This window comes from Hemicordylus capensis, chromosome 3, assembly GCF_027244095.1.
Source record: "Hemicordylus capensis ecotype Gifberg chromosome 3, rHemCap1.1.pri, whole genome shotgun sequence".
NCBI classification, from domain to species: Eukaryota; Metazoa; Chordata; class Lepidosauria; order Squamata; family Cordylidae; genus Hemicordylus; species Hemicordylus capensis.
This window is the reverse complement of record NC_069659.1, coordinates 251,964,859-251,988,338: the sequence shown is the minus strand read 5'-3', so window position 1 is coordinate 251,988,338 and position 23,480 is coordinate 251,964,859. Positions and strand designations below refer to the sequence as shown.

The 23,480-nt window shown below is 41.8% G+C and overlaps 1 protein-coding gene across 2 annotated transcripts in view; it reads right to left on the bottom strand.

The window, feature by feature from the left end:
- Positions 1 to 23,480, bottom strand: part of STK32C (serine/threonine kinase 32C) — a 307,311-nt gene that overhangs the window by 107,287 nt on the left and 176,544 nt on the right. For both annotated transcript variants that reach the window (XM_053311068.1, XM_053311069.1), the window contains exon 2: positions 6,739 to 6,794. In XM_053311068.1, the coding sequence (XP_053167043.1) occupies positions 6,739 to 6,794 (56 nt within the window). The remainder of the gene's footprint in view (positions 1 to 6,738; positions 6,795 to 23,480) is intronic.

Sequence of the window (23,480 nt, the reverse complement as noted above, 5' to 3'; positions counted from 1 at the left end):
TCCCTCCCAATGAGTCAAATGAGGAAGGGGAAGCAAGCTTCTACCTACTTAGCTCTAGGAACGGGGGGAGCTTCCAACTCTTCTAGAAGCATTTCAGTTCCAGCCCAACCTTTGTTGGGACAACACTGGGTGCTCCTCTTAGAGCCTACTCCCAACTCTTCTACTCTAGTTGTACTTCTGCTTCTGCCTCAACTCAAGTCTTCTGCCTTGCTCTCCCATCATTCTGCTTGTTGCCCCATCAATCTGTCCTGCTCTAGCCTTTGTTCCAACCCAACTACAACTAGGGATGTGCAAACGGGTTCAAAACCAGACCAGTTCAAAGACTCGGGGTTGAGCCAAACCACCCCTGGTTCGGCTCAACTCTAGACCCAACACACACACCCGGCCTGTCTGGGGGGATTGTGAACAAAAATTTTATTTTTAAAAAACTTACCCCCGGGGTGGGTCTCTAACCTGCGAGCAAGTCCTATTGAGCACAGTAGAACTCACTTCAGAGTAAATGTGCAAGTGATTGGGTTGAAAAGAAACCTTAAGTGTGTGCTTTTGATAAAGCAGTGCTTTTTTATTTCAGTAGCACACCATTAAAGTTTACGAAGAAGAGTTTGGCCCACATTTTGACACATGCCTGAACCCACAGATTGCATTTCATTAGCTCCTTTACTGGGCACTGAATTAAAAGGTTACACAATTGTAATTGAAATAACAACTCATACATATCAGTCGTAACCCATTTGATGAGTCACTGAATAAATTGCATGTTGGGGCTCAGCTGATTCCAAGACATTTCGCACTTTTACTTTAATCTTCCTGATTATTTTGGATTAGCAGAGGAACAGTGCATTTTGGTTTCAAATACATTAATCAGGGACTGATAGGAGATAACAGCTTGTCAAAATTAGAATTATCAGATATGGCCAAGTCATTTTTTCCAAAAGTAGCCTATTTTGTAAGTCTGGATTTTGATCAGAAGATGGCAGGTGGTGATTTTAATGGCAGAGGCATGAAACCACCTCTAAGTTTAAGCCATAAATATCACTAATAGTACAATCCGAGTCATGTCTACTCAGAGGTAACTTCCAATGGCTGATATCAGCTCAGTGGCTGACATCCTAATGAAGCAGTTGTGGAACGATGCCATACTAGTCCAAAGCTGTTGCACTAGCTACTTGATTTAGTGCCACAGCTTGTATTCCAGACTAGTGTTGCACTACTGCAAGCATGCTTGCACAATCGTGGCATGCCTCATTTGTTTTAAATGAAATTTTTGTGCAATTTGCACAATTCTCTGGCTTTTTAGTGCAACCATGCAATCTTCTTGCGCTAGCTTTTTATGCAAGTGCTTCATTAGTCAAGAGGTCAGTCAATGAGACTTTCTCTCTGTAAGCTGCAGACCTACGTGCTCCCCTTTGCTTCTCTCTGATGCAAGCCATAGAGAGCTAAAGTTTTCACTTTCACTTTAGAATAACTGAAATTCCATATTACACAGAGACTTGGAGAAGTATGGTTTGTTCTATGTATCAGTTTTAAAAAAATAGGATAAAACCATATTGATTATTGTATGATTTATTTATTTAATCACCACAGTTCAATATCACATACAAACTTAGGGAAGCTATGGTTTGTTATCATTATTAGTGAAAACAAACCAGGATAAAACCATATCCTGGTTTCTTAAATCATACCTTTGAACAAACCACAGTATGTATGCAGACCTGCAGTTTGTTCTAAAGTGCAAATGGATTCTTTATTTCAAATTATTATTATTATTATTATTATTGATAATAATAATAAACCACCTAATATGTGCATCTTGAGGCAGTGTACACAATCCAAAACACAACAAATATAATACAGTGTAAAAATAATTACAACAATTTCAGAGAATAAAAAGGTAAAACAATCTCATGGGATAAAAACAATTAAACACTTTAAAATTTATTTCAGTTAGAAGCCTGAGAAAGCAGGTGTATCTTGAGGGTCTTCATAAAAATAAACAGAGATTGAAAGGCTCTTATTTTGACAGGGAGCATATTCAAAAGCCCCAGGACAGCCACAGAGAAGGCCCGGTCCCGAATCGCCACCAAATGAACTGGTGGCAACCATAACTGGACCTCTCTAGGGGATCTTAATAGGTGACAGGGCTCATGATAGAGAAGGTGCTCTCTTAAGTGCCCTGGACCCAAGCAACTCAGTGCCTTATAGGTCATAACCAACACTTTGTATTTCACTTGGAAACATATAGGCAGTATTTTAAAATGGGTGTTTAATGGTCCCTTCAGGTTGTCCCAGAGACCAGACTGGCTGCCACATTCTGTATCAACTGGAGTTTCTGGACTTTGTACAAAGGCAGTCCTATGTAGAGTGCATTATAGTAATCAAGTCTGGAGGTGACCACATATACACCTCTGTTTTAAGGTCATTTACCTCCAGAAATGGGCGTAGCTGACATATCATCTGAAGCTGGTAAGCAGCACTCGCAAGCTGATCTTTCAGGGGGAGTGTAACCCCATCCAGAACTTTATGTCTTCTCCTTGTGTGTAAGACAAGAAAAGAGGAGAAGAGAGAGCATGCAAGCCTCATTCTCATAGTGTAAACTGTGATTTATCATTATGTCTGAACTGGGCTAGTGTTTTTGTGGCAGCTCTGTTTATTCCTGGTGGGCACAAGAACTGGCTATGAGGCTGTCCACACCAGGGATGTGCACAAAATGGATTTTGCATTCTGCTTCAAGCTCGAAATGAAACACAAATGGCTGAAATGTTTCATCGAAACAACCGGTCAGACCAGTTGTTTCAACTGAACAAACTCGAAACATTTTGAGTGTTTTTGTCATAGGGAACAATGGGAAAACTCATAGCACCCCATTGTTTCCACTGCACAGTTCCTAGGGACACCAAAGTGGGTTGTGTGGTAGGGCATAATGCACGCTACCTACCACCCAACTCTCAAAAGAAATGGACAAGCAGGTCATTTTAAAAATAATTAACCTTTCCCACAGACCCCCATAGGACCCTATATCATAAGCTCAACTAGCAGAGCCATAAGCAAGCAGAGCCATAAGCTCAACTTTAGCAATTCCAGCCACATTTTGACTTGTACACCTTGCAATGCAGATTGCAGAGCAGCAGAGCGGAGCAGTGAGTGAAACACAAATTAGTCTCAAGGCCAGACATGGAGTCTATCACAGCAATCACCAAGAAATATTACAGAGAGAGAGAGAGAGAGAGAGAGAGAGAGAGCGCTGCCACAGTCTATTTCTCACCTCAACACTATCCCACAAACAAAACAAACCACAACTCAAGGAAGGCAGGCACCCAAGTTCTGCCTTTGTCAATCTGAGATCCAACAAAACCACATAGTTATAGCAGTAATAACACAGCATATTATACTCAGTGCTGAGAAAAGAAAACCACAAAATCAAATTTACCTTCCTCTTCCCTGATGTATCCTCTTCAAGATAAGGGCTCTCTCTGCCTTCCAGTCCCTTTGAATACATTTTGTAATATCCTCATTTTGTGTTCCACCCCTTCCTCACCCAGCCAATGGGAGCACAGTTGCCAATGACAACACTTGATTTGAATGCTAACATGCCAACCAAGGAGCAAGGATATCACAAACCAGTTGGAAACCAGTGCCAAAAAACCAACCAGCAAGTGAAAAACAGGCCTCCAACATGGCACTCGACAAATAAAAACATTTCGATCGAAACAGAGTTGTTCTGCTCCGAGTGCAAAACAGGCCCTTTATTTAGAGAGCATTCTGTTTCGAGCTCAAAACACTCAAAACAGTCCATTTCAAGTCAAAACATTTTGCAGTTGAAAGATTTTGCACATCCCTAGTCCACACTATTGGAGCCATCCATGTGAAAAATAGATTTAAAGACTTAATAGCTTCCACGTGGAGTGCTGTGCTGTCACATTCAACCTTCAGCTCAGGATTTGACAAGTGTCGGAGCAGAAGGAATTCCATAATTGTAGGAAAGCAGCTGAGAATAGGCCAATTTGTTTTACATTCACTGACCTCAGAGTGTGCTCCCTATTTACAAGTCGAAAAGCGGGGAGAAAGTGTGTAACAGCATCGGATACATTCATTATATGGAGCACACCAGCCAGGATGGCCCCTGACTTCTGGAAACTGGCTAGGGGAGGGGAGAGACCCTCTGTGGTGGGCCCGGGTATGGTCAACAGCAAGGAACAAGCAGCCGGTCAGGGGAGAGGGCACAAGATGATGAACGGTGCAATATGTTAGAAAGCAATAAAAATTAATAAGCTACTTCCATGGAGGTCTTACCAAAGGGTTATTTAAATGCACAGTCTATATGAGAAAAGAGATGTCAGACACATACTAAAAGTAGAAAGCAAGTATTCTGTCTGCCAAAAGGTATAACAGAGAGGTACAGGGAGTGAGGGGTCAAAGACAAGATAAGGTGTGACTAAAGGATAAAACAGTGGGTTAAAAGGGAAAAGCTAAAAAAAAAAGAACATTGATTGGAAGAGGTAGCGCAAAAAAGATCTAATGATAGCCCAAGGGTGCACAAAAACCTAGAGCTGGCGCTAGATTTAGACTATCAACTGGCATTCAGAATGAGAACACAGGAGGGTCCTTTTTTATTTGTTAGAACATCCAAAAATAGAATCATAGAGCTGGAGTGGTCCTAGTAGGCCATCTAGTCCAATGTTCTTCAGAAAATTCCAAACTAGAACATCCCCAACTGGTGGCTGTGACAGCCTCTGCTTGAAAACCTCCAGAGAGAGATAGCCCATGTGAAGAAAGAGAACAAGCTCTTCTATCTTATGTTTGGCTGTGTTTGGGTTCAGTTGTAAAATGGTTGCCTATTTAAGAGAAAAGTTAAAAACATCAGCCAAAGAAACAAAAACCCAAGGCCAGGCACAACTGAAACCTAAGAAGAGGCAAAATAGAAATTAAGAGAATAAGAAGAAACGAAACCAACACTGTTGTCTTGATTGGCTAAGACTTGGAGGGAGGAATAACTTTTAGGACATAGAAGTCAGAGCTCAAGCAGTCATTGAGAAAGAGAGAGAGAGAGCGCGCGCGCGAGAGAGAGCGCACTGAATAGAGTTACTGGAGAACAATGGAAGAACTGCAAGATCTTAATTAGTTATGGAAACTAACTAAAACAGGAAACTACTTTTCCTTAGTTGTAGATGGATGCTTTTACCCCTTACTTTACAACCCATTGTTCATATGTTTTGTTGTTGCTTCTTTTGTTATTGAAAAAAGAAGGGGGGGGAGCATCTTTTTAATATCTTTCTCTTTCACACCGATATTTTTTTTAAAGTAAATCCTTCACTTGTTTTTGATACACTCTGGTCTCTGTGGGTTGTTAAGTTACCCACCTCAATCTATCCCACTCTACATAAAGTTATAGATCATCCCTGCCCCCACCTTTTTTTTTTTTAGTTCTTGAAGACTGTTTGGTGGTGGCAGGAGCCACAGAAATGAAAATGTTTACTGGCTGAAGCAGTAGAAAAAATAAAGGAAAAGCAGGAAAAATGTAGTTTTGCTTGTCTTCTCCTGCATACACCAGTGCTGGACTGTGACAGTCGGCCATTCCCATTGGTAATTGCTTGTAGGTAACTGGTTCCCTTGTTGAACTGATCATAGGTTTAAGTAGTTTTTGATAATGTTCCCCTGAAATCTACATTCCTGCCACTTGAGCCCCTTAAGATTTAGCCCTGCCCTCTACGGCAGCAGAGAACAATTAGTTTTCCTCTTTTATGTGAAAGCCCTTCAAGTATTTGGGACGTGCTATCATGTCCCACACCTCTAAAAGAGTTTGAGGGCATTCAATATCCTCTGGATTTCTTATCCAGTTTTATGCATTTCTGCATCTTGAACATTTCAAAATCTTCATTTCACCCCACCCCCTGCAATTCGCTTCTGAGCCAATTCTTACTTCAGTATGACTTTTACTGCTGCTGGTTTCATCATTTGTTGTGCTGTACACAAAGTAGAAGAAGAAACTGAGATTTCCATGAGCATTACTGTTAGGATAATGCATACTAAATATAATACAGATAGCCAAAGAAATGTAAAACCCAACTGAACAATGGAATATAGCCCTGTAAAAAAACTGTGAAAACCACCAACATTGCAAAAGAGGTTTAAACACAAACAAACTCTAGAGAGTCTATTCAAAGCAACCATCATGGCAGAATTTTAATAATATGTTTTAATAGTTTTTTATGCTACTGTTTTTATTTCTGTTTTATGCTACTGTTTTGTTTCATGTATTTTAATCTGTGCTGATTTTTAAATATTGTTTTAAACTTTGTACAATGCCATACACATACCAAGTGGCATAAAAATATGATTGATAAATAAACAAACAATCACGTTCAATATCATAACTTGAGCTGGGGAGAGGTGAAAGGGAGAAGCTAAAACTGAAACTGATTGGTTTCCAGTGTTCTTGTAAAAAAGGAAGACACAGCAGCCTCTGTTATTATCAACATTTGATATGATATTGATATATATTATACATCATAATATATAAAGAATTCTATATTATTCATTTATTTCATTTAGAAAGAGTTGAATGAAACTAGGTGAGAATCATTTGCAAGATTAAAAATGTGACCTTAAGCTTCTTGACAGAAAAAGATCCTAGGGAAATCAGAAAAATATTCAAGTTCTTCTCAGTAAATTAAAGCTATCTATGAATAGGTATTTTAATTCATCTTCCACCCCACTCCATATTACAAACTGATCTCTTACCTTGCCAAAGCTCCCTTTCCCAATTGCTCGAAGTATCTGGAAATGGTCAAAGTTCACTGAAAAGAAAAGAGATAGTTCTTTTTCATTTCTCATTGAATTCCACTAATATATTTTACAGAGACAAGCATATGTCTATTATAATTATACCAGACAGTGTGGAGTAGTGGCTAGAAGGCTGGACTCAGAATTGGGTTCAAATCTCCACTCAGCGAAAGCTCACTAAGAAAACTTGGACCCATCACAAGCTCTCAGTTTAGCCTATGTTACATTACAGTTGTGAGGATAAAGTGGGGTAAGACCCACAAACAACACTCTGAGTACTTCATAGAAATGAATGAATGAATAAATGAATTGTGAAATTTGCTCAACTAGTGTCCACATAATCTTTTTTTGCACCACACAAATATTGTTTTATTCTCAGCCCAAATAAGGCAATTCATGCATGGAAATTAGCTTATGTAAGCAAGACGCCCATTAGATCAATAACTGGGCACACACAGAAGATTCAGGTCCTACAGGGTGACTTCAATGAGTAAGTCAAATGAGAAACTCACAGACGGGCATTGCTGAACTTCAGTGTTATCACCAAAAAGCAGCACAAATATTGGTTGTGGACTCGTTCTGCTCTTCACAGTGCTTTCTGATCGATATTGCCCAGTGACTATTGTGCTTGTCATAACTTGCTGAATAGTACTACTTCTACTATGGTCAAGCTATGCATCAGATTGGGCTGATAATCAAACCAATGGGCTAATATTCAAACCCATAACAAGCAATTTTTCATTGGAAGGGTCTGACAACAAAATTTCCCCAGAGGGTCCAATCTAATTGACTCTGATACATAGGAACATAGAAAACTGCCATATACTGAGTCAGACCATTGGTCTATCTAGCTCAGTATTGTCTTCACAGACTGGCAGCGGCTTCTCCAAGGTTGCAGGCAGGAATCTCTCTCAGCCCTATCTTGACTTGGAGAAGCCAGGGAGGGAACTTGAAGCCTTCTGCTCTTCCCAGAGCGGCTTCATCCCCTGAGGGGAATATCTTGCAGTGCTCACACATCAAGTCTCCCATTCATATGCAACCAAGGCAGACCCTGCTTAGCTATGGGGACAAGTCATGCTTGCTACCACAAGACCAGCTCTCCTCTCCTAATACAAAAAGATACAAAAGATCCCTCAACAAGTAGCAGAAGTGGAGTCTAAAACTTCACTATCCTCTCTGGTAGCCACCTCACGATGTTCATGATATTGCATCCTTTCCCTAGTGATGCCATTACTTCCTCCTTCAGAGCATTATGGGCCAGGGAGAAAAGCAGTATTTTAAAACTCTACTACCACTATTTATAAAGGCAGAAACTTTCTGAAGTTAAAAGAAAGAAGAAGAACCGACAATGCTGCCACCAGATAAAGCTCCCAATACAGTTTAATTTGATGTGGGCACCTGCAGGCAAACCAATGCACTCAATCGGAATCAGATCTGATTTGATCTGATTCTGATCATTCCAGTAACTCACAGCCTTAATAAATATGTCAGTGGCACAATCATTAATACATGAAAAGAACCAAACCAAGACTCAGAAAAATGAAACTACTCCTCAGTTTGGCATGATTAGTGCATTAATGACTAAGACCAAAAGATGGGCTAAAATTATTTTAGATAACTAAAATAAAATCTGAAGTATGATGTCACAGATGGTCTGAGCAATCAGAAAAACTAGGAAAGAAAGACAAAATAGGCAAAGATGTGTACAGCAAAGAGAAAGAGATGCTGAACACTAAATTCTACATGTTAGTTCAAAATAACCAGCCAAATATATTGCTACAGGCTTCAGTTTCTTTGGGATGGAGCTGAATGTCCAAAATTACAGTAAGTGAACAACCTGCAGCCCTCTTTTGTTCTTTAAAAACAATCATAGTGGCTCAGAGGGCTTTTTATGCTGAATGCACCGCATTTCTAAAAATTGCATGTCTTCCACAAAAGATGTGATTATTCCAGAAATAGAAAATCCTAAAGTTGTGGGGAACAATACAGAGTTTTACTTTTTTGTCAACTGACAGAGAAATCTGTCTTTCACTAATGACTCAAATATCGTATCATTGGAGATTATCTGTAATGTCCATGTGGCATATAAATGGGGAGAAGAATGTTTCATGACACATAGTCTTAACAAGCAGGGAGTTGACAGCTGTTGCCTATTCAGAGGACCGTTTTCACTCACTAATGTGTCTTCAGTGTGAGATAGTTTTGACAAGGACAATCCATTAAATGCAATAAGGCATTTGGCTTAAGGATTCAGTGAAGAGATCAGAGGGTTACAAATGAAATTGAATGCAGCAAAGTCACATAACAACATACATTACGTACATACATTATTAAACTGGAACTTTGGTTTAGAATAGTCTAAATATGGTACGTTGTTGGTTTTATTTTTTTAAAAACCCAATCCCTTGATTACTGTGGTAGTTTTCTCCAGTACATCACCTCTTAGTTTAAAGACAAAATGCTAGTTATAAAGACCTGACATTGTTCACAGATGTTTTCTGCCTGAAAATCCTTCATGGAAGACAGATAAAATATATAGCAATTCCTAATGCTCAACAACATTGATGGAACACACTGGCTATACCTGTACAGTATATCAAGAAGCAACACAGAAAGGAAGGAGCTGGTTCATTCACCAACTCCCCAAGTAATTTCTGCCACAATCTATTGGATTTCTTATTTATCGCAGACTAATGGGAACCTGAGAAGTCAACCACCACTGGCAAAAAAGTAATGAACTAAATATTGGCTTAATCCTTGGCTCTCTAGTTCTTTCCTGTTATTTCCTGAAACTATCACATCTCTTGTGGCATACTTTTCTTTATTAAATTTATATTATATCCTGTCTTTCCCTCATGATGGACCTTAAGGGGGCATATTTAGGGTTCCCAAGCAGTCTCCCATGTAGGCACTGATTTGACCCACACTTGCTTAGCTTCAACAAGATAACTGCATGGTGTGTTTTCAGCCCATGCCCTGGGACAAGCCAGCAGAGTTAAAAGGGTGTGCAAATATTATAAAACAATACAGGGCACAGTGAAGCAAGTGTTAATTTAAAAATCATTTGTCTACAAGGATTCAGAGCAGCTTGAGCACTGGGATTTTAAAAAGAGTTTTTAAAAGAAATACATTTCTACCTTGCATTACCAGCAGCACAGTTGCCTTTTCTAAGCTACAGTGACATATTGCAAAACAGTACAGTTTGAGTCGAGGCAGAAGGTCAAATTGGCTTCTACTCAAAAGGCAAAAGGAAACTTGCTGCATCTCAGCAGAATACTCCCCCCCCCCCCCGCAGAGGTGCATTTTGGTAAGTTTGGAGGCTGGACCTAAAGGCCTTTGAAGCCCACCCACCCCACTGCAAGTTAATCATCTTCCTCCCTACACACACAGTATTTTTAAGACATGGGTCCTTGAGGGCAAAAACAGCAACTGAACGCACAAGAAAGTAAGAATATAAAACAGGTATATTTATACAAATATGCATTAGCAGAAACATTTCAACATGTAATTTAACATATTCCCATCCCACATATTTCTTCCCCCATACCCCACTCTGTCTCTAAAGCACCCAACACAGGTCATAATCACACTCGGCCACCCAGCACAGTGTGGGCCAACAGTGACCACACCCCAAAGAGGATTTTGGGGCCCCCAGGGGGTGTGGTGGCCCTGGATTTTGGCCCCGAACTCCAGGGGTAAGAGCGCCACTCTGTGTGTGTGTGTGTGTGTGTGTGCACACACACACACACAGAGACAAGCACACCTGGCTGATCAGAATGCAAACTAAACCCCATCTGAAAGCTCAGTAGCTCTAGCACACACTTTTAATATAAAACTGCAGTAATCTAAAAATGCCAACATCATCATATTGGTATGACCAATACCAAAACACCATTTAACATTAAATAACTTCATTCACTGTCCTGGTTTTATGTGACAGTCAACAACACACATTTATATATCACCTAGACCAATTCACAATAGTGGAGAAGTATGGACTTTTCAGTTTCCTTTCATTTTGTCTAGCAGGCAGGAGGCTACAGTATTATCCCAAGGCTCCCTTAATCCATGGCTTTATCCATGTCTTTAAAAAGAATGCAAAGAATGCAGAAGAATACGATGTGTATCTAACTGCAAAAATAAGCATAAATCTGTTTGTGCCAGTGTTAGGAAACCCTTGAATACAGTAATGTGAACAGATCTTTAATCAGACAAAAATAGGACATGTTGGCAAGAACTATAAAGACCCTTTAGGGACAAAACAGCAAGTGAAAAAACATGTAGTTGCATTGAGAATATAACAAAAAGCAAGTTCTATTGACATATCTAGTATCATTTCACCCTCTTACAGATCTTGGAAGACAGAACAGAAATGCAGAGGTGAATTTAAATTTAAATTCAGTTAGATTATCTATTGAGTGGAGGGTTTTGTAGTGTTGTACTTCTTACAACAAACTCACTTCTCAAAGTTGTGGAAGGCACTCAAGATTTATGTTTCAAGGAATTCTACAACAATTCAGAAACTGGAGTAGGCTTTCTTGGATTTAGACATTTGACAAGAAAAAACTGGTTTCCAAAAATCATTTTGAGTCCACAGACTTCAGGGCATTTACACTTAAATAATCTTACTGAAGTCAACGTCAATATTTCGGGCTGTGGTCTAACTAAAGTTAGTTAGTGCTTCATTCCAACTGATATCAAGGTGACTAATTTTAATTCCACTGATTTCAAAGGCATTTAAGCATTGCCAAAGATTACTCTGGTTGAGCAAATAAACATTCTCATAAATATGCCATTTAAATAACACCGAATTATTTCTAAAGGAAGGAACCATACAAGAGTGTATGTTGTAATGGTACATTGCCCATGAATCTTGAATCCACCAGTGTATTCTGAAGGAATTAAGGCCACTCTGATGCAATTGTTGTCGTCTGCTTTATTATATTATTATTATTATTAATTTGATTTCTATACCACCCTTCCAAAAATGGCTCAGGGTGGTTTACAAAGAGAGATAACAAACAAATAAGATGGTTCCCTGTCCCCAAAGGGCTCACATTCTAAAAAGAAACATAAGACACACACCAGCAACAGTCACTGGAAGTACTGTGCTGGGGGTGGATAGGGCCAGTTACTCTCCCCCTGCTAAATAAAGAGAATCACCATGGTAAAAGGTGCCTCTTTGCCCAGTTAGCAGGGGTAAAAAAACCTCCTTTAAAAACTCCTCAGCAAGTTTTATTTGTTATTTTGTATTCCATAGGAAGCACTATACCTTTCTTCATGTACTCCAGGGGTCCTCAAACTTGGGTCTCCAGATATTGATATTGTTGTTGTTGTTGTTATTTCTTGTTTACACAGTCAGACAGGTGTTATTGACTGGTTTGTTTTATCCAGACATCGAGTCCTTCCCAAGGACTGGGATGGCTGAATTTTATTGTCAGTTGTTATAGATATCGTTGCAGAATATAGGCTGTTCCCAGTAAAGCTGCTTTTTGTAATTGGCTGATGGTGATTTCTGTGGCCCCTATGGTGTTGAGGTGCTCTTCAAGGTCTTTTGGAACTGCACCCAGGGCGCCAATTACCACTGGGAGTATTTTGGTCTTTTTCTGCCACAGCTTTTCAATTTCAGTTTGTAGATCTTTGTATTTGGTGATTTTTTTCTATTTCTTTTTCTTCTATTCTGCTATCCCCTGGTATTGCTATGTCGATTATTTCAACTTGTTTTTCTTTCTTCTCGACTACAGTGATATCTGGTGTATTGTATGGCAGATGTTTGTCTGTTTGTAGTCAGAAGTCCCATAATATTTTTACATCTTCATTTTCTACCACTTTTTCAATTTGATGGTCCCACCAATTTTTGGCTACAGGTAGCTTGTATTTTTTGCAGATGTTCCAGTGTATCATCCCTGCTACTTTGTCATGCCTTTGTTTGTAGTCAGTCTGTGCGATCTTTTTACAACAGCTGATCAGGTGGTCCACTGTTTCATCTGCTTCTTTACAAAGGCGGCACTTGCTGTTTGTTGTGGATTTTTCTACTTTTGCTCTTATTGCATTTGTTCTTAGTACCTGTTCTTGCGCAGCCAGTATTAAACCCTCTGTTTCTTTCTTCAAGTTGCCATTCTTAAGCCATTACCAGGTCTTGGTGATGTCTGATTTTCCACTTATATTGTGCAAATATTGACCATGCAGGGGCTTATTTCTCAATTTTTCTGCTCGGTTCTTGACTTGTTCTTTCTTGTAGGCCTGCTTTCTTTCATTGGTGTTGAATAGTTTCACGTTATTGACCATTTGAAGTGCATCTTCTTCACTGTCCTTGATATATTCTTCAAGGCCTCTTTTCTCCTCCTCTACTGTTTGATGGACTTGCAGCATTCCTCTTCCACCTGAGCTGCGAGGGAGGTATAACCTATCTACATCACTGCGGGGATGCAGAGCATGATTGATGGTCACGATTTTCCTGGTCTTACGATCCAGCGTCTCTAGCTCTGCCTGGGTCCAGTCTATTATTCCTGCATTGTATCTGATAACAGGTATAGCCCAGGTGTTTATGGCTTGTATGGTGTTCCCGCCATTGAGTTTGGACTTGAGGATTTTTCTAACTCTCCTGATGTATTCACTTCCTATTTTTCTTTTACCTTCAGTGTGTGCGATGTTATCAGCCTGGAGAATGCCCAAGTATTTGTAAGGTTCTTTCTCTTCCAGGTTCTTGATCTTGCTTCCATTGGGCAGTTCTATTCCTTCTGTTTTTCTTATTTTTCCTCTGTTCATTCAGGGGCGTAACTATAATAGGGCAAGCGGAGACAGTAGTCTGGGGGCCCACTGCTTTGGGGGGGCCCCCAGAGGCAAGTCACATGACTGCCTCTCCCAGCCGCGAACCCGCCCGGGCTTCCTTCAGTTGTATTCATTCTCCAAAACTGATGTGATTGTTAAGACCTGGAGCTACCAGTACAGCATGTCTTTCCCTAGTACCATTAAATGACTTGCATTGTCCACAATTTACAAACCTTTAAAAAAATAATTTAGGACGATGTTCTATTGTGGCACATAAGTGTGTGGAGAGAGAGAGAGAGAGAGAGAGAGAGAGAGAGAGAGTTATCACTCTGAGCTTCAGTGAGGTGGGGGCATTTTAAAATCCTGTCTCTGGGCCCACCCCAACCTTGCTACACCCCTGTGTTTATTATTAATGCAGCACACTTGTCTAGTCCAAACTCCATTGCTATATCGCTACTGAATATACGGACAGTGTTTAGCAGTGATTCGATTTCTCACTGGAACTTTCCATACAACTTCAGATCGTCCATGTACAGCAGATGGTTGATTTTACTTGATGTTTTAGATGTTTGGTATCCGAGGCCTGTTTTGTTTAGTATTTGTGAAAGTGGGGTCATGGCGATGACAAACAGAGGGGATAGTGAGTCCTCTTTGGAAAATGCCTCTTCTAATGCTAACCTGCCCAAGTGTCTCACCATTGATTGTTAACTGTGTACTCCACATGCTCATTGCTTTTTTAAATAAATATCTGAATGTTTTTGCTGACACCAGTTCTTTCTAAACATTTTAGTTTCCATGTGTGAGGCAATGAATCGAAGGCTTTCTTGCAGTCAATCCATGCAACACTTAGATTGGTTTTTCTTCTCTTGCAATTTTCTGAAATCATTTTGTCAATCAGCAGCTGGTCTTTTGTGCCTCTGGTGTTCGGGCAATTTCCTTTCTGTTCAACTGGAAGCTGTTTGTTAGTTAATAAGTGTTGCATGACTTCATCTGCTATTAATTTGAACATGGTTGGCAGGCAGGTTATCGGTCTATAATTACTTGGAAGTGCACCTTTTGCTGGGTCTTTCATTATGAGATGAGTATTATTATTGTTGTTGTTGTTGTTGTTGTTGTTATTATTATTATTATTATTATTATTAATTTACATTTATATCCCACCCTTCCTCCAAGGAGCCCAGAGCGGTGTACTACATACTTAAGTTTCTTTTCCCAACAACCCTGTGAAGTAGGTTAGGCTGAGAGAGAAGTGACTGGCCCAGAGTCACCCAGCTAGTTTCATGGCTGAATGGGGATTTGAACTCAGGTCTCCCCGGTCCTAGTCCAGCACTCTAACCACTACACCATGCTGGCTCTCTATATTGCTGAACTACAACTCCCATCATTCACAGTCTGAAAAGAAACACAAGGGGGACCCCAGCAACAACCACTGGAAGGATGTTCAACTTATCAGGATAAATAGAGGCAGTTTCTCTCTTCCTGCAAAATGTGAGAGCACCATCACTTTAAAACAGGCCTGCTCAATTTAGGCCACCCAGCTGTTTTTGGACTAAAGGTAAAGTGTGCTGTCAAGTCGATTTCAATTCCTGGCGCCCACAGAGCCCTGTCGTTTTCTTTGGTGGAATACAGAAGGAGTTGACCATTGCCTCCTCCCACGCAGTATGAGATGATGCCTTTCAGCATCTTCCTATATCGCTGCTGCCTAATATAGTACCAGCAGGGATTCGAACCAGCAACTTTCCGTTTCTTAGTAAAGCATTTCCCCACTGCACCACTTAAGGTGCTTACAACTCCCATAACCCCCAGGCACAGTAGCCAATAGCCAGGGATTATGGGAGTTGTAGGCCAACATCTGTAGGAGGGCCGATTGAACAGGCCTGCTTTAAAAGGTGCCTCTTTTTCCAGTTAGCAAGGTTTTGCTTTTGTCTAAGAAGTAAGCCTGTGTTCCCTGAAGATTTGCAAACTCCCTCTCCCTTTCAGAAGGTATGTGATACATTCACATGTCTGGAGGCAAGAATTTGCAGACTGAAAATTGTGTCACAAACCTTTAAGCCAATTTTAACACATTCCTTTGTGCTAGATCATATATCATCACCACAGCCTAAACACACATATCACAAAGAATATATTCCAGCATTCTCATGTCATGAGTCACTCGGCCATCCACACCTAGTACATGTTTTAACTGTGGGAGAGAAGAAAGGTGAAGAGAGTCAGATAGTAAAATATGAATGGGTTTTGCGACTGTTAATACTGTCCTTATGTAAATTTAACTGAGGATATTCAGACAGACTACCCTCAACAGAGTATCCAACAACTTGTATATAGTACATTAACAGATCAATAATGGTATCTCATCAAGACGGAAATATGCTGTGTTTACATTTTTCCTCTGTAAAGATCAGTCAATATATATGTAATCAGTCTTTTATTCTATTTATTTATTTAAAATATTCATATCCCACCCTGCCCTGTAATACTGCTCAAAGCAGCTCACAACAATACAACAAATAAAATGGCATAAAATAAATAAAACTCAGAATAAAACCCCACTAAAGGTAAAGTGTGCCACCGAGTTGGTGTCAACTCCTGGCGCCCACAGAGCCCTGTGGTTTTCTTTGGTAAAATACAGGAGGGGTTTACCACTGCCTCCTCCCATGTAGTATGAGATGATGCCTTTCAGCATCTTCCTATATCACTGCTGCCCGATATAGGTGTTTCCCATAGTCTGGGAAACATGCCAGCGGGGATTTGAACCGGCAACCTCTGGCTTGCTAATCAAGTCATTTCCCCGCTGCTCCATTAGGTGGCACTAAAACCACACCAGAACAGATGAAAGTAACAATTTTAAAAGCTTCTCTAAAGTGTTTCATGAACAGGCTGAGGGAGTAAGCATGGCAAAGTTCATTCTGAGATGGCATTCCAGAGCTGAGGGGTCACAACTGAAAAGGCCTTGTCTCTGCCTCCCACCAATCAGCCTGAGTCAAGGGCAGGGCCACAAGCAGGGCCTGAGATGTGTAGTGGAGGGCCCCGCTGTCTAGTAGATACCCTGGCTCAAGGAGACGAAAGGCCCAAGGCTATGCCCCCTGATGCAGGCCACACTCCTCACTCTAACATCAGGGGTGGGGCCAAAACCGCCTCATTCATGCACCCTTTCCTCAATGCTTTTGCTCATAGGGTGAGGCTGAGGATGGGCATTGGACTAATCCCACCTCCCTTGTTTGCCTGCCCTGCACACCACTTTTACCTATTGAGCAGGCAGGAAGGTGAGCCTTCCTCGCTGCTCTGCCCATTTAAGCCTCTCTTTGCATGGACTGGCTGCAGTGTGCTTCTCTGTGGTACAATCTCACACAACTGCTGGACGGCCATCGCCTTTCTCTCTCGCACACTTGCATTCTTGCCTGGGCCATGCCCCCTACCCACTTTTCACAGCTCTACCTTACCTCGCAGGCAATCTGTGGTGGGTTTTAAAGTGCTGCAGATCATGCCCAGGGCTGGCAAGGGAGTGCTCCCTCACCAGCCACTGCTGCTTTGCACTTTAAATCTCTGGCACAGTCTGTCTATAAGCAGAGGTGCACCTAGGTAATTTTGCAGTCTAGATGTCATGCCCTCGAGCTCCGACAGCAAGGAGGAAGGGGAAGCTGTCAACTTTCCAGCCGATTCAGGAGTGCTTGAGGGGCAGAGCCCGGCTGTCAGCGTTCATGAAACGGCTGTGGTAGATCCAACTAATGATTTAGAGCAGGCATGGCAACCAGAGTCAGCAGAAGGCGTGGGGGACCAATGCGAAGAAGATGAAACACCAATGACTCCACAACAGCGCAGGATCACGAGACGTAAAACGCAATTAGTTAGGAGGAGCAAACGCCTCTTGCTGAGGGCTGACAAGCCGTGAATTCCTACCAGCTGGGAGCTCTCGGCTTGCTCCATAAATCACAGCTCCAGCCTCCTACTCATTGCTGAGAATCAACGTTCGTCAACATTCCTTGCCGACAGCGTTCAGCCAAGCCATATCCGATTTCAGCAGCTCCGCTTGCTTCGTGAACTTCCCTAGCAGCTGGCCAGACCTTGACACTAGACCTAAAGGGCTTTGGAGGCCCCCCCTCCCCTGCAAATTAAGCATCATCATGCTCCACCAAGTGACCACACCACCCAGACAGACTAAAGAGGATTTGGAGGGCAGGGGCTGTGGAGGCCCTGGACTTTGGCCCTGAAGTCCAGGAGTAAGAGTGCCTCTGCCTATAAGGCAGGACAATGAGGCACCAGAGAGCAGCAGCAGGCAGGTGAGGGATTACAATTCACAGGAGGGGCAATGATGCAGGCGATAAATGGGGGATTACTTGGGGTGGCTGCCCCAATTTCCCCTACAAGAGGACAGCTGTGCCACGGCTCCAAGCTCTTTAGTGCTTTAAAGGTCAGGACCAGCACTTTGAATCTAGTCTAGAAGCAAACTGGTAATCAATAAAACTGCCACAAGGTGGGTGTGATACTTGTGAAGTAACTAACACTCATGGGCAATCTTGCAGCAGCATTCTAGACCAGCTGAAGCTTCTGAACTGCCTTCAAGGGCAGCCCTACCTAGAGCTCATTGTAGTCATCCAAAAGGGCTGTCACCAAAGCATATGTGACTGAGGTTAGATCCAACTTTTACAAGCAGAGTCACAGCTGGCATACCAATTGCAGCCAGTCATAGTAAAATACTTATTATGATGGGTAGTGGGGTGTGGGGGTGGGGACCTATAGACTGAAGGGCCCAGGTGAAGGTGCAGCAATCCTAGTCTCTGGGGCCAGTTTAATTTTGTTCTTCAACCGTGTCCCAGATTGCAGCCTGGTTTATCCGTCTCATAAAATAAAATGTTAACCTTTAAGTTCAGCCTTCCTAGCTTCATTGTCTCTTATTTTTTCCCTATATACCTTTTTATATACCACCTACACAAAGAGAAATCAGTGCTCAAAACAAAATTGGTACACACAGGTGTTAGCATAAACAAAGAGATGACACTTGTGCCCTTTGAAAACTTGCCTCAAAGCATGCCTGGTTATTTTCAAAACTAAAAAAAATCTCTGCAGCATACCTGCGAGTTAAATGAAAATGCTGGAACTTCAGGCCTCAGTGCATTTGCCATGAACCAGCACTTTTTTACAGGCCCAAGTTGTCTGATGAGAATGATGTGATGTTCCACTGCTTGCAATGACTGCTTGCAATGGTAAGTAAATCCTCCCCTGCCCTTAATGGAACCCCCCACCCCAATCCATCCGAACCCGAACCGCCCATCCCCGGACCAGCCTCCGAACCATCCCCGGACCAGTCCAGAGGCCTGTAGAATAGCCTCCGAACCGGTCCGGGCACATCACTACAATAGACCCCCTTCACACACAGACCTGCTCTCTCAATTCACAGAGCGGTCCATACATACAGGAACTCTGCATATATCCCAGCTCACATACTGTGCAATAGAACGCAAGCCTAGTACTTTTGCAGAAATGTTAGTTGTGCAACTGCACAACCACAAAAATGCCATTACAAAAGAATAAGGGCATTACTCAGAATGGGCATATTCTCATGAAACAGCATTTTCACAGTTTTCAGGTTGGGGAAAAGGTTCAGTCAGCGAGGCTGCAGAGAGCTGGGGGACCTGGCTGTGAGGGCTTCCTTCTTTCCTGAAGGACAGCCCACGGAGCCAATAGCAGCCGGAGCAAGGGAGGAGCTTCCTCCCTCAACTCCAGCTTGGGAGGAGACTAACAGCAGCATCATGTTTGAATGTACCATATTTGAATGTACAGGCAAATCAGAGGTTGGGACAATGAAACCTAAGAATAACTGAAGGTGACAATGGAGTTTGTGGAGGGAAACCGTGGGTCCATTTTTCCCTTTAACTGTAGTTCCCCAGGTTCGGACGTTTGATTAGCAAAACTGGAGGTGAAGGGACCTCCAGTTGTGTATTTTGTCCAGTATGTTAGCCACCGGAGCACAAATTGGACTTTAGTTTAGGATGATTTCCTCAAACTGCCACAAGATATGGTGATAGCCACCAGGTCTTTGCAAAGTTTCAGGAGCTTCCAAAGGGGCCATGGTTTGTCTTGGCCCCCTTCAGCCCACTTCAAGGGGGCCACTTTGCTTTAAGTCAAACCCTACTACGGCTGCAGCTTCAGAAAAGACTACAAATCCCAGGAGCAACCAGGACTCCATGGGGAAAAGCTTTAAAAGGATTCTTTTTAAAGCCAAGCCAGCTAATAACTTGTCATATTTTTGTGATAACTTTTTTGCACTCCTGGATTGAACATAAAAAAAATTCTTGTGAAAAAAGCAATTGTTTACATTGATTTCACAACAAATGAATGACAATACGGTCACTAAGGAGGGATTAGATAAAAATTAATAGAAGGAAAAACACCTTGGTTTGAATACTTTCAGATTAGGAGCAATACTAAGTTTGAAAACTTCTGAGATGGGCAGAAAACCAATGGATTTTGAAAATCAATATCATAATAATGTTTTCTGTTACAATAGCTTAATATCTGCTCTTTACAAAACATCTGTTACAAAAATACATGTATAGAACTAAAAAGCGATAATTACATGGGGGGATAGAAATTAGATTTTGATACAGTTTTGGGATTGGGATGTTGAAAAAAAATGGAATCAAAACTGTCTTAAATTATGATCTTTGAATATTAGAGAACTATTGTAAATAGAAAGATGATGACTACTAGATGGTATAGAACATACCACTCCAATCATCATACATGTTTAATGATTACTCATCCTTATTACTCATCCTTAATGCCTACTAACTGAACAAAGAGGCACCTTTTAAAGTGGTGATTCACTTATATTAAGCAGGAGGAGAGCAACTGGCCCTGTCCAACCCCAGCACAGCATTCCTCCAGTGGTTGTTGCTGTCATCTATGTTTCTTTTTAGACTGCAGATCCTTTGGGGACAGGGAAGCAACATATATTTTTTTAAATTTATTTTTCTATTCTCAAAACTTTGAGAACTTTGTTGAAAAGCAGAATATAACTATTTATTTGTAGTAGTAGTAGTAATGCTGGAGAAAATGTGGTGATATTGGGCAGGATAATATGTGGTATAGTTGTCCAAGGATAAAAAAAATTCTGGTTAAGGGTACTGCAATACTTAAAATCTATAACAAATAATCAATAACAACTAGATTTAAAGGTTATTTTATTAAATTATATATAGATTATCTAAACTTGTTAGGTGGTATAAAATGTTTGATTTTACAATTAGGAACAGCAGAAAAACATCTTATTGCAGAGAACTGGAAGAACAAAAAATGCTCTTTAATTAGATCATGGTTTCACAAGATCAGGGATCTTGTAGTTCAATACAAATTGTCAGCATGTATCAAAGTCAACCTCCAAATTCTACTCACAGTCATACATAATTCTGGTAACATGCTTACCATTTTTGAATTGTATTGACAGAAGTAAAATTAACTATAGGAGACCAGAAAGATGGCAGGCTACTTATAATTCTGGTTTTATTTCTGAATCAAATGGGTTTTTGATCTAATGTGATAAAGAAAAAATGCATACAGAGCTCTGTGTGTGTGTGTGTGTTGTCTAAAGCTATCTTATTGTCTTTGTAGCATGTATATATTTGATCATTTCTGCATTTATTTGATGGTATCTTTTAAGTATTTTGCATATTATTTTATTTACATTGTATTTATATCTGTTTTTGAAAAATAAATCATTTTAAGTCAAGCAGCAGAATGTGGCTGTTTTGCAACTAGAGCCTTTCTTCTTGTGAACATCAAAACACAGGAAGCTACTAGGGATATGCACGGAACCGGGCAGGGGAGGTTCAAAGGCAGAGGGGGTGCCACTTTAAGGGTGGGGGGAGAATGCACTTACCCCTCCCACTGCTCTTCCCCCACTGGCGCGGGCATGCACACAGCAGGGGTGGGTGCACGGCAGATGTGACATGCCCGCCCAGGCGTGCCAGATACTCCCACTTATTTCTGGACAATGGGGGCAAATGGGGTGGCAGGGAGGTATGCTGTTGCCCCATGGACTTTGGAAAATCAGAGTGTCGGTGAGGGAAGAGGAGTGGGAAGGGTAAGTGCACTCTCCCCTGCCCTTAAAGCAGCACACACACACACACACACACACCACCTTCAAACCGGCGGAACAATCTGCTGTTCGAACCAGTGCCATACACATCCCTAGAAACTACCTTATACTCAGTCAGACCATTGGTCCATCTAGCTCTGTATAGTCTACAGTGACCGGCAGCAGCTCCTCAAGATTTAAAGCAGGAGTCTTGCCCAGCCTTACCTAGGACCTTTGCACACATGGCTTTTAGTTCGCATCTCCTCCAGAATGGAGAGTGAGAGTCCACATATCAGCTGTATTGACCCTGAAGTTGCAGTGGGCTATCAGGGACCAGTTCACACATGATTCTGCTTCCCCCCTGTTTTTTCACACACTTTTCCTGCTTTTACACACCTTTTTTCCTGCTGTGGACTGTAGCTTAGCCCGAATTATGTCTGGGATGAAAAAATCGTCTATTTGTGGTGACTTTTTCTTGGGGGGAAACCCAAGCTTTCTGGTATGCCTGGATGCTTCTCCCATGATATGTAGAGGGGCCACTGCCAATAATGCAGCTTTTTTCCAAACCCACACTTTCGTGGGTTGTTTTTTAAACTTCAAGTGGCACTGATCAGCTTCAGAAAGAGCCTGCAGCTTGGGAGGGACCTTCGCTGGAGATCAGAAGAGGATGCCTTGCCTACCTAACCCCAAACCCAGCCGTTGCACCCTCCCCACTTTGTTTTTCTTGCCTCCTGCCAAGGTGGGTCTGATCAGTTCCGCGAGACTGTCCTAATGCATCCTTACACTCGCCCTATGCCATGCCTGCAGATGGGAGGGGGCTGACAGCAGGAGTGACTATCTCCAACCAAAAAAACCCCTGCTTCTTTTTCTCTCTCTCTCCACGCATCCCCACCCCCACTTTGCTGAATTATTGAGCAGGTCGCTCCTTGCCAGGTCAATTTCCAAAAATATTTGAAGGCAATGGGAGAGTCTCTCAGTCTGCAAGGAACTGGAGACTTGGGTGAACTAACAGAATGCCAAGTGTCAGCAGAAAACGCTGCTTGGCAACTTGTCTTGCTGATCTTCCGCAAGGCTAAATGGGGTGGGGGGTAGTTTGAAAGTTGTGTTCAGTATGGTCTGCCATTTAAGTGATTTGCAATTGCGAGCGCTGGTGGGGGAGAAGGGTTGTGACAGATTGGTAAAATTCTGTGGGGGGAGTCCAGAAGGGGAGGGAGAAATCCCGGAGTTAAATGCAAGCACGAACAGGAATGCAAAATGTGGGCTTCTTCTGCTTTCCCTCCCTCCAACTAAGACCAATGGGTTAGCCTGGTTACCAAAGGAACACAGAGGCTGCAAATCAGGCAGATAGGCAGGCTTTACATATAAAATGTTGTTGGAGGATGCCTGGAAGCTTAACAATGGAGACTATAGGTTTGATGTAACCTGAGCCCTTTGTGTCTGAGCTGATTCCATGAGGCTGCATTTTTCTTCATCACAGAGAGAAAGCAATGATTTTTACTTTAAACTTCCATGGCCTCGTAAATGGTCTTGGGTGGAGTGAGGGGGACACAAGGTGATGAAGGCAATCACAAAGGCAAGTTCATTATAAAAATCAGCAGAGATTTGGGTCAGATTCAGCAGGTTTGGGTTAAGCATTCTGATGTTGTGAATAGTCAGTCTTGAGGAATGCCGATTGTCAAACTAAAACAAAATAATAATCATGAAGGGAGGCATCTCCCACCTCCTCCTGGGATGTGATTGGTTGGAGAAAAGACCTGGAGCAAGCTGTGGGAATGCACACAGGAAAAAGATCCACAGGGAATGGAGAGAAGAACTGACCCTATGTGAATGGCCCATCTAATCACCCAAACTA